Below are 10,750 nucleotides of genomic sequence, written 5' to 3'. Positions count from 1 at the left end.
GAACCAAAATCCCAGGTATGAGGCTGGACTTGGATGTCGGAAGAGAGCGAGCCTTCTTGAGCCTGGTAAGACAGAAGTAGACAGCCTCTCTCTCATTATTTAAGGATGACCACTCTTCGTACTGGAAGGACTTTCATCTTCACGGCCATCCAAGTTCATCCCACGAAACATGTACTTCATGTCACGAACGTTCTCGCGGAGCTCATCCCTGGGCTGGCTCAAACGTTCGGCAGTCAAAGCACGAATCTCGCGGATAATATCTGTGTATCCTTCCTCATTTGGAAGCCACCAATGTTCGATTTCTGGTGTTTGCCAGATGGCAGCGAGAGCGGTTCGGAATCGAGGTGTGATGAAGTATCTGTTCAAAGCGACCGCAGTTCATGGTTAGCATTGTTCTAGACATGAGATCTCAAAAGCAGTCATGGCTTACCCATTTTGCTCCATCAACGCCATCTTCCGCCGGGACCACATCTGATACTTGCGCTCTTTTGGAAGGAACATGCTGGCGATTCCAATACTGTTCTTGAACATGATACAGTATCCATTATCCTTGTGTGGCCAGCGATCCATCGTCTCAATCAAACGGCACTGCTCTTCGGCCAACTCCTGCAAATCTGGCAGTTGATTTTGACCCAAGACCAGCATGGCCTGGTATCGATACATTGTCTCGGTAGAGAGGATGTCAATCCAGGCATAATTGAAGTCCCACAAGGGGCCACGGTGCAGACCTCCAGGAGCGTACGGATCCGTAACATCATCTTCGGTCAGGGGAAGCTGGTGGGGGAACTCCTGCACTTTATATTCATAATCGTCGAATGTCCGTAGAATCGCTTTTGCGTGCTCTATCATCAGGCCCAGTTGTTCGTTTTGTGCCGCGAACTGCTCCATCGAGACCATGCCGCGGGACAATTTTGCATATAGCGAGGCCATGTCAAGACCGAAGCGTCTGTTGATAGATGCCACGAGGGCAAGTTGTTTTGATGGTTCGTCGGGGTAGATGGCGGCTTGGTCGGCGTCGTACTGCTCCTTTAGAAGGTACCAATCTCGATTCAGGACTGTTTCGGTGCCGGCCAGGATTCCAACCACTACATCGAAGCGGGCATACCATAAGAAGATGTTTGTATGTAGCTCATTCACGTTGGCGGACTCCGGTGTCAATAATTCCAGCATCAATGCATGTGCCGCCCGATGGTGGTCGATCAAGTTCATCCAGTCGCCGATGTACTCCTATAACAATCACACAGTTAGAGAAACATTTTCAGTGGCCACAGAATGAAAGAGTAAATACCTCGAAGGTCGTCAGGACAAGAACAGTGCACAGTGTCGCCTCACTGTGTTCTTCCCCCGAGCCCAGTGATTTCCGAAGGAGAATCAAGGCTTTATTATAATATTTCAGGAATGTATACAACTTCCCCCAGGGTTCTGCAAGGTATGATGGTAGGCCGAGAAGCCCACCAGAGCGTAGAGAAGAGGCTCATACTGCAACGCGAGCTCAATAAGGCTGTACTGAATGAACCGGGAGCAACTCTGCCTTAAGAAGAAATGCGGCGTAGTCAGGAATTCCTGGTGGAAATTTAAATAGAATCGCAGATCGTCTGGAAGGCGCGCATTGCTGATCATTTCAGCTGTGGAATGTCCGATGCTACCCGAGCGCGTGCTCATCGATTCAAAGCGCGACGACTCAGTCGACGGCGAACTACTCTGTTCTTTGATGAACGAACCAGCGTCCGTGTGCTTGATACTGCGCTTCCGGAGAGATTGCGAGCTTTGGCTCTTATGTAAGTCCGGCCTTGTGGTTGCGGGAGGTGACGGTCGCGATTCGGATATGGCAGTGTCGGGTTCCTCTTCGTCGATGATGGGGTCTAGGGGGCTTATAGCCTCGACCTCGTACTTTCCAGACGAGTCGCTCCCTTGCGATGGTGGACGACCTGCGCGCGACTTGGCTGTAGTCCGCACGCTACCCTTGGATGACGATGTTGACGAGGGATAGACACACTCGCGCGACCCTTTCCTACACCTTTCACAGAGCGGACGGGTCTCGTCGCATTTGATCCGGCGTGCGCGACAGGTGAAGCAGCCGCTTCGAGTGCGCTTGTGTTTCTTCTGGTCGAGTGGGTTGAGCAGGGATGCTTCCTTGGATGTGTACGAGGGGGCCACAGCCATCGCCGGGGCGGAAGGATCGTGCCAGAATGCCACGCTCTCAGGATATGAGGTCGGGCCAAACAAGGAATACGCCGAGGCTTCGTCCTGCTGCATTGAATCGAGGAAACCCGACAGGGTCTGGGACTGATATGAGTGCGTCATGATATATAAAGCCCGAGGCCCAAACTCCCCTCAGAGATCAAAAGTTCAAGGGTACAAGTATCTTTCCATCATCACCCAATCACTCGAAATAGATGAAGGAAGCATGGAGAGATGAAGTGGTGGGGTGGAAGTCGGTCCCAAACTATTGGATCCCGGGACGTGCGGAGATTAAAAGGAACTCGCAGCTATAAATTCGCTATAAATGGCGATAAATGGCTATAAAATCGCCCATTGACTCGTCAATCCTCCAATAATTACTTCTTTTGACCTCCATAAGCATTCTACTTTGGTGTCGGCCCAGCCTCCGGTCAAAACCAGGAGCCCAAGCGTTGTAAGACGATCCTGATCTGCGACCGACTCCGTATCCAATACGAGTAATGCCTGCGAGTGAGGATTACGATGGGCTGATCCAGGAAAGCTGTTGTCCGGCTAAACTCCATGACTTGCGCTTGGGTCCGGCGGAGTCAAGCGGAGTCTGGAGAGAGTCCTGACTCGTCCGTAGGGTTGCATGCCTAGTAGGGAAGTACGGACCGTAAAGAATTAAATATTATTCCAAGGTAGCTCTGAAATGCCGAAGTACGCCAACGGACCCAGCAAAATTCCAAAGTGACACTATATCCCCCCTATTCGCGAGTGTTTGCCTATTTGCCCCTTGAAGATCAACTATTTTTGTTATATTTAGTGAGGAACTACAAAGCAACGCTGGAGATCTCCATGGATCAACCTCGGGACTCGGTGATTAGAAAAGAAAGAAAAAATAAAAATAAAATAAAAAGAGACAAAAAAGGGGGTACACGGACGATCCCCAAGCCACAGAGATGTGGACATCCAAGCAATATCCGGGATTAGGGCTTGGCCAGCTCCATGCAGGATGCGATTCTGGAGAGGATCCTGATCATAGCGTCTGTCAATGGACCTCTCCCGGCTTCCCCGAGCGCTTCCTGGATATTCCATTGGAATACACTGTAGTTTACTATTAAACCTCGGATCCATTTCGTATTCAGGTCTCTTGTTTCCCTCTTTTTCTTTGTGTGCTTTTGGATCTGGAAAGTCTCAATAGCAAGAATGGAGATGTCAGAATTTTCTCTGGATCTTGGCTTTTTCTCCCTTACTTGTCGACTGTCGGTGGGCCCAGAATTGAGTGGGCGATAATAAATTGCTAAGCTCCGACTGATACGAGTCCGGTACGGAACACGGAGAGCATGAATAATAGCGTTTGGACGGACTTTATACTCGGCAATTCTGAAACCTCGCAGGGCGCCATCATAGATAAAAAAATGCCGAAAACGTTCTTTTGACGGAGATCGGTCCTAAGTGGAGGCGGCTAAGGTGGATTGTGGGAACCTGGCCCTCATGCTGGGATAGAGAAACGATAGTCTGCACTATGATTCATGGTCTGCCTAGGGTGGGGTGGATTTTTTCTAATTATTTCCTTTGACCTCCAAACTATCGGTGTGCTGGTCTCGAGAAATACCGCAGAAGGGGTAATATTTGGAACCCCCTTTTGATTCGCGGGGAGGAATATTCGTCCGGGCTTCCAACTGGTATTGTGCCTGATCGACGATGGTTTGACACAGGAGGGTGGACCTGATACAGTAGATCGAAAAGAGATGCACTAAAATCCCCCAAGTCGTGGATCGACTCCATTATCGGCACAAGTATCTCAATGCAGTTGGAAGCTCCGTCGTTCAGCGCATGATCACTAACTCGACATGTAATTCTAGTCCAAGGTAAGAAATAAGGGGCCAGAAGAGGAGCGGAAATTGCAACCGCCGTACTCCATCCCGGCACGAGGTTCAAGGTTCCAAAGCTCGGAACACATGTAAATCTGCACATCTATATTGTCAGGGCCGTGCACATTCTCCATCTGGGCTAAGCAGACGCTAGCTTCTTGACAGACTGTGGGCCCAAGTGTGGCTTTACCTGAGCATGGTCCTTCTGAGGCTCCCAAGGAGATTGTTTTCCTTTCCACAACTGTATATCCCCTGAGAGCGGTTGGTGTCTCCACTGATCCAGAGGCTGCTATACCTGGTTCAGTAGACCTGGAGGGTAACAAAGTTCCAGAGGGGGGCGCTGTCTACCAATTCAGTCGAGATCAGCAGGCAGCAATTGTGGTTCTGTGGGTTGGAGATCATTAAGGGCTCTGACTTGCGAGGCGTGTGCATTGAAGGGAATTTGGATACAAGGATCGACTGCCATTCAGCCTTGTTGGTTCGTCATATGAAATTTAATTCAGAGCAATTGAAGTGTGGTCTGGTACATAAACCTGTATCTCGGCCCGTGATCCCACGAGCCCTCAATTGGTCAACGGCACGGGCTAAAGTACCGGCATTGAGACTGATTTATCTAACTCCAAGAATAGAAGTCTCATATCATTACGGGGCTACTATTGATACAGTAATAGTTCTATTTAGTCAAGACGAACCCTTCCTAGTTAGTTCCAAGTACAGCTATAGCGGTCTACGTGGACTCCAAAAGTCATATAAAACAAGCAATAAACACCGGTGGGCGTTGTATGAGTGGACTATACACAATTTTCAAAAGACAGGAACCCACAAAGATGAACCAAAACCCACGCACGCCGGCAGATCCAACCAGAAGGGGCTATGACATCGGCCGATCCCATTGACGGACCATTTAATTGAGTTAACGCCAGTGAGACCGGGGGCCAAAATAGACCCCCCAAATCCTCCACCAGGCCCCAAGCAGCATACTAATGCCCAGAACAGGCATGGCGGGCATGAGCGACCCAGGTCTTGGGAATTGGGTTTGATCTGTCACTCCGTTGGCGCCACGATCATAGGCCCAACGGCGAGAGCCAGGGTTGCAGCGCTTCTGCTTGCCCACCTTTGCTCCTCGGTGTGTTGCACTGCATATGCTGGTACAATAGTAACCCCCTTTTTCTGTTCTCTCTTTTTCCTTTTCGGGTTCCAGCCTCTAGATCGTATATCTTTTACTGGATATCTTACTGGTGCCGCTATATGCACTTGCAGGCCTTGCCTTGCACTAGGGGCGCTACTTGGATAGGTAAAAGGGTGTCGCGTGGCTCCGAATGATTGCCCGGCATACAGTGGGACACGCAGTCAGACTGGTTCCCGGGGCTCCTACTCCATATTGGAACTATCCAAAGAGAGCTTAGTACGGAGTATCCAGAGAGACATTAGTAGCTCCATCTACCCTGACATGTGAACATGTGATGAGAAAGTGACCGGTGAGTTGGTTGCAATTTCACATCCCTGTAGATTATCCAGCGATCCTAATGAGCTTTGCATGGTGACCCATTTGGCGTCTGATCTACTGGTCCTCTGTCTCATTTCCGCTCTAATTACCCTGAGACCATGCAATTTACTGTTCTGGACCCTCCGGCTGTCTCGGCACGAACAGCGATGTGCACTCTTGGCCGTCCCTCGGCTGTTTGTGGCGATACTGTCTTGCTGGCTTCGCCTCAATGTGGCCCGCGTTCCGAGCTTAGAGTGAACTGCTCTACGGACGTATTTTCAATGGCCTCTGTTTGTTTTTCTGCAATACATGAGATATATTTAGTCATAAATCGTCAACAGCCAGACGGTGAGATTATATTCTGGACTCGTAGCCCCCCACCAGCAAGTCGATCACGGGTTGGCGGAATGCAGATCGAGAAGCGGTATCCCTTCGTCCGATATTCAGCATTGTAGTGTCATAGACACAGGGGTATTCATGCGCTAGATCTTTTTATTTCTGGGCCAATTCCTTGAGCACCAAATCCACTCCTTCGATGACAACCCCCCACTCCGTCTCATGGACTCGAGTCTCAAAGGTCTCGAGGTCCTCATCCTGACCCTTACGGAAAGGAATCTCCCGCACGAGGATTGGCTGACCCATATCCACCTCAGAGATGACATCGTGGATCATAACACCAGTCTTGTCAATCTTGCCCTCCAACCACGCAGCATGAGCGCGGTCAATCGCATTCTGAATCAAAGAGAGAAGAAATTAGCAGTCCGTTCCAACTAACAAGACACAACCTTCAGGAAAGCAGAAACTCTTTACTTACAACACCATTGAAAGCCCCAGGGAGCGCAGGGTGCAAGTTAATAATCCGAGTCTTAGCAGCCTCCAACGGCTCCAAGAACTGCGGTGATAGAATATGCATGAAGCCGAGACAAACCACAAGCTCAGGCGAGTCAGCAAGGATCAGCCTCGCCAGCTCGGCATCATATTCCTCACGCGCAGCCTGCACGCCCTCCGTCGTCGCGGGGTGCTGTTTCTTGTACTTGACAAGGTTGTGGTATTGCGTAGGGATGTTTGCTTTACGCGCGCGCTCGAGACCGAATGCGTCCTTGCGGTTGGAGATTACGCGCACGATTGTTGCGTTGAGTTGGCCGGCGGCCACTTTGTCGATCACTGCTTGCAGATTCGACCCGTTGCCGGAGATGAGGACTGTGACGCGAATTGGGGAGGACATTGTGGGCGACTTCGTTGGGTTGTAGCTTTAGACTGGCGGTTCGTCGGGTTTGCGGTTGATTTTGTGGAAGTCGGAGGTCCCGCGGTTGCTAGAACGGAGCGGAGGTTTATCAATTGGAACTTGTTTTTGCGGCCGCGTTAGGGTCAATTGAATTCTGCGGCGAATAATAAGACCGCAAATGTTACCTGCGGATCCCAGAGAATACAAGAACTTCGACAGGGTCATTGGCGGGGAGCTGTTGAACTGAAGTTTTTGGGATGGCTGAGTCAGCCGCGGGGCAGCCCGCGGAGCAGCGGAGCGGGAACTGTAGATGTAGTTGTGAGGGCTACGGAGAAGAAGAATTGAAGATTGAAAATTGATTTCATACCCTATGTTGATCAAACATGGAAGTTTTAGCGCTTGGAACATTTCCAAATTTCGATCAGAGCCAATGCGTCATGGACATGGCGAGCCATGCTAGAAATACACTGGAAGCCGTCCAAGAGAGCAAGACCAGAAATGATAAGACCAGCGCTGAAAGGCTCGAAGTTGAAAGTTAAAAGGCATCGCCTTCGAGACCCGAAAGAAATATTCCAATATGACAAGCATAAGAAAAGCACCCAGAAATAAAGCGCGAAAGAAATGCAAAGGGGATATCCATGAGAAAACAAAATCATTAATCTAAACAGACGCTTCATGCTAAAGCTGAAAAGAGAGAAGAGGTCAAGATCCAAAGTTGAGAGGTTGTTCACACAGCAGAGGTTGCCATGCTTGGGGTTGAAGGAGGATTAGACGGATGTGCCATTTGGAGCGGGAGCGGGAGCAGGAGCAGGAGCAGGAGCGGACTCGGGCGCTGAGTTTGCATTGCTGGTTGTTTCATTTACACCTTGACCTCGGCAAAGGGGACAAGAGTTACGCCCAGTAGTTAACCACTGGAATAGGCAATTAGTATAACGGTAAAGACCAAAATCTACTGGGCAGAGCAACAAACCTGATCTATGCAGTCCTTGTGGAAAACATGCTTGCATTTATTCAGTTCTCGGACCTCTTCTGCCACTTCGTAGTCACTCAGGCAGATCAAGCAACGCTCCCCATCTTGGATTTGAACGGCGCCAGCGCCATCCAGGGCTTCTGCAACCAAGGAGCCGCCATACTCAACAAGACGAAATAGTCCGCCTGCGGAGTTGACATCGGACTGAGAGGCGACAGGGGGTTTAGCTGGACCCAATAGTGATGAGAGCAGGATCATATCCTCATAGGTTGGGTTCTGTTCGAAGGCATTAGTAAGTAAATAAACTCTCAAGAACTCAAGCTGGGAGAAACCTTACATCAGTGAAAAGGCTTGGAGTGGTCAAAGCCGGATGGTTCTCGGAGAGATTGGTTCCAACAACATAGATCAACCAACTACGACCTCCGCTTGGTGGGGGCTGGTCGGGCTCAACCATGCCATTTCGCCGGACAGCGCCAGAGCCTAGTGCCCGATGACGAGCGAACTCGGAATCGCTACGGCGTCGCTGGTGAGCATAATTGAATGTCGAAGGCTCCTCCGTAGACCCCGGCCTCGGCCGCATTGCCTGGCCCTCGTTCAGCTGGGGCAGAATATCTGGAGCAATTGCCGAGGCAGAAGACGGTCTGCGACTTGGAGTAGAAGTGCCCGAGGACACAGTAGACAGACCCTGATCAGCTGGAGTGGATGGCGGAGGGTGGGGCCCTGGAGGACTGTCCGAGAAGGCAGAAGGGGGGAAGGATGGGAACGCAGCACGGGGCCCGGCATCAGATAATCTTCTGGAAGTATTGTGCCCTGCTGGACGAGACGGGGCTGGTGCTCCAGTGGGGGAATGGAGTCCTGTCTGGCCCGGATGACGAGGAATAGGCAATCTGAAACGTGGCTCTCCCCGTTGCGTCGTATCACCCGTGGCATCCTGCGGTCGAGGAATAACATTGGGTGGCAAGAATGGCAGACCAAGAAGAGCATCCAAACCGGCTCCCCCAGCACCCGGGGGTGGAGGGCCTTGTTGCTCAGTGCCTCCATTCCCTGCCGGGACCGATCTAACACCAACCACAACCAGAGTCACTGTTCGTCCTTCGCCTTCAGCAGGCTCGTCAACGTCCATTCCCTCGGGGGTCTGGGTACCGCGATCGCCACGGCCGTTTGCGTTCTGTTCTGAAGCACCAGGGCCCGCCGGCGAATCTGAATTGGCAAATCGGAAAACACGCAGGAAATTGACAGGGGGTGAGGGTTCTTCGTTCGTAGAACCACTCGGTCCTTCTCCTTCTGCGGGTGGCTGGGCTTGGGCAGAGGTCGCGTGCTGTAAACTTTGGATAAAGGTCTCCAAAGAGCCATCTATGCCATCATTTCCTAGGGCCTGGATGTTGGGCAAGGCAGGGCCAGCAGTACCGGAGAGCTGAGCGGCAATTGCCGCTGCAGCGAGCTGGAGAACTCTTGACAGAGGAGTTTGCTCCTCCCGTCTCAGTGCTCTAGATGATCTTGCTCGTAGAAGACCAGGCAATCGGCGCATCAAAGCAGGATTCGTGTGCTCAGGAGGCGGGCCGGCTAACGAACCCCCTGCCTGAATGGCTGGTTCCACTGAATCAAGTTCATGGGGCGGTTCACCGAAGTCCATCCGGGTGTCCATCGCTCTCCCATCCAACGATGGATCCGACATACGATGTGCCGGGTTTCCGTGGCCCGGCAAATTTGAGTGTGGTTGACCAAACATGTGAGAGATGGGAGAGGAAATGGAATTTCGCACGCGGCTCAATCGAACACTGCGACGCCAGGAGGCTCTTGTAGGCTCTGGAACTTGATCGGCGGAATCGAGATATGGCGGATTTCCAGAGGAGTCTGGTGGTCCAGAGGATCCCGAGCGAGGCGGAATGAAATAAGGCCCTCGGGTAGGTCGACGCCGAGTAATCCCTCTTGAGCTGAGTGATGTGAAAGGACTGAAGCGACCACTTGTATAGGTCGTCTCTGACCTTGGAATGGGTCTAGACACTAGCCCATGTCGGTGTGCATGACCCTCAGCCGGGGTTTCTTCTTGGCTGTTGAGAAGCCCACGAATGACTGAATTGGGAAGCAGCCTAGAACCCAGTCTTGACATCGTCGATTGCCTCCGAGCTGCCATTCGAGCGAAGGCTGCAGTGCGTATTTCGCGCGACGACAGTTCAATCTCTGGGTCACTCTCCTCTTCGATACTGCGCATGGGTTGCGAAATTCCACCGGAGAACCGCGCGGGTTCTTGCCATGTTTCCTGTGCCTCACTTGTCATATCGAGTGTATCTTGTTCGCCCCTATTCGTGTCCATCTCGGCACGTTGCGAGAAGCCACCCTCCCCGTTGTGTTCAGCCGCCTGCCTATGGTTCATTTCTTCATCCCTCGTGTTCGGGCCACGTTGTGTCGAGAAAGGCGAATGGGGTTCCGGATATCCGATATCAGGTGGTTCACGTTGTGTAGAAGAGGACTGTCCCATAGTAGAATGGGTGTGAGAGCTGGAGATTAGGCAGAGGGGGTGTCAACAGCCGTTCACTGCCATCAGAAGACCATGTAGCTAACAGTGGCGGTCGTAAAGATGCCAAAGTGGGGTTCGAGATGATGAAAGTAACAACGCAACAGTTTTGGCGATATCAACGGTATGTCTGACGTCCTGTCGGGGTCAGGTGCCGAGGCGGATGGTATGCGGGATGGATTGAGCGACTCTGTATGTGCAGGACGGTTGGGACAAAGGGGTGGGACGCCGACGGGCAGTTGACACGGGTCGATTCACCTGCAGCTAGTAGAATGCGTGAGACAATTTCACTTCCTGATACGAGTCGCTGCGACCTGAAACTGTCTGATAAGCCCAGGCACCACCACCGAGAGATATAACCGCCGAGCGTATCTCGGGGGCTACGAGGGGGTAAGAGAGCAAAAGCAAGAAGGTAGGAAAAGGGGGGGCAATAGAAGATAAAAAGGAGAGAAAGAAGAGGAGTTGAATGGCTTGATAGACGATAAGTGAGTGTGTTTGCCTACTTTGTTCTCGGGTC

The 10,750-nt window shown here is 51.5% G+C and overlaps 3 protein-coding genes across 3 annotated transcripts; all 3 read right to left on the bottom strand.

Annotated features, from left to right (window-relative positions):
• Positions 1-99: 99 nt before the first annotated feature.
• Positions 100-2,304, bottom strand: N7446_000396 (Zn(II)2Cys6 transcription factor; the record flags this gene model as incomplete). Its single annotated transcript, XM_058509163.1, has 4 exons — positions 100-358; positions 431-1,227; positions 1,289-1,408; positions 1,456-2,304. The coding sequence occupies 4 exons, from the start codon at positions 2,302-2,304 to the stop codon at positions 100-102; spliced, it is 2,025 nt and encodes a 674-aa protein (XP_058378142.1).
• A 3,711-nt stretch (positions 2,305-6,015) lies between these two features.
• N7446_000395 (phosphoribosylglycinamide formyltransferase) lies at positions 6,016-6,748 on the bottom strand (the record flags this gene model as incomplete). The annotated part of the gene is made up of 2 exons (XM_058509162.1): positions 6,016-6,255; positions 6,338-6,748. The coding sequence occupies 2 exons, from the start codon at positions 6,746-6,748 to the stop codon at positions 6,016-6,018; spliced, it is 651 nt and encodes a 216-aa protein (XP_058378141.1).
• A 366-nt stretch (positions 6,749-7,114) lies between these two features.
• N7446_000394 (RING-H2 finger protein) lies at positions 7,115-10,695 on the bottom strand. Its single transcript, XM_058509161.1, has 3 exons — positions 8,056-10,695; positions 7,719-7,994; positions 7,115-7,659 (listed from the first exon to the last, which is right to left on the bottom strand). The coding sequence occupies exons 1-3, from the start codon at positions 10,195-10,197 to the stop codon at positions 7,516-7,518; spliced, it is 2,562 nt and encodes an 853-aa protein (XP_058378140.1). The 5' UTR covers positions 10,198-10,695; the 3' UTR covers positions 7,115-7,515.
• Between the last annotated feature and the right edge of the window lie 55 nt (positions 10,696-10,750).

The sequence above is a fragment of the Penicillium canescens genome (genome assembly GCF_028828765.1).
Source record: "Penicillium canescens strain IBT 15451 chromosome Unknown utg000001l_segment0_segment0, whole genome shotgun sequence".
Taxonomy (NCBI): Eukaryota; Fungi; Ascomycota; class Eurotiomycetes; order Eurotiales; family Aspergillaceae; genus Penicillium; species Penicillium canescens.
The sequence above is the reverse complement of the archived record's forward strand: the minus strand, read 5'-3'. Positions and strand labels throughout refer to the sequence as shown.

What these genes read in the sequence shown, in the direction of transcription:
- N7446_000394 (XM_058509161.1), bottom strand. Translation starts at nt 10,197, where the DNA reads ATGGGACAGTCCTCTTCTACACAACGTGAACCACCTGATATCGGATAT. An exon ending in CTCCAAGCCTTTTCACTGAT is followed by an intron (nt 7,995 to 8,055) that starts GTAAGGTTTCTC and finishes GCCTTCGAACAG; the next exon opens with AACCCAACCTATGAGGATAT. An exon ending in ACAAGGACTGCATAGATCAG is followed by an intron (nt 7,660 to 7,718) that starts GTTTGTTGCTCT and finishes TGCCTATTCCAG; the next exon opens with TGGTTAACTACTGGGCGTAA.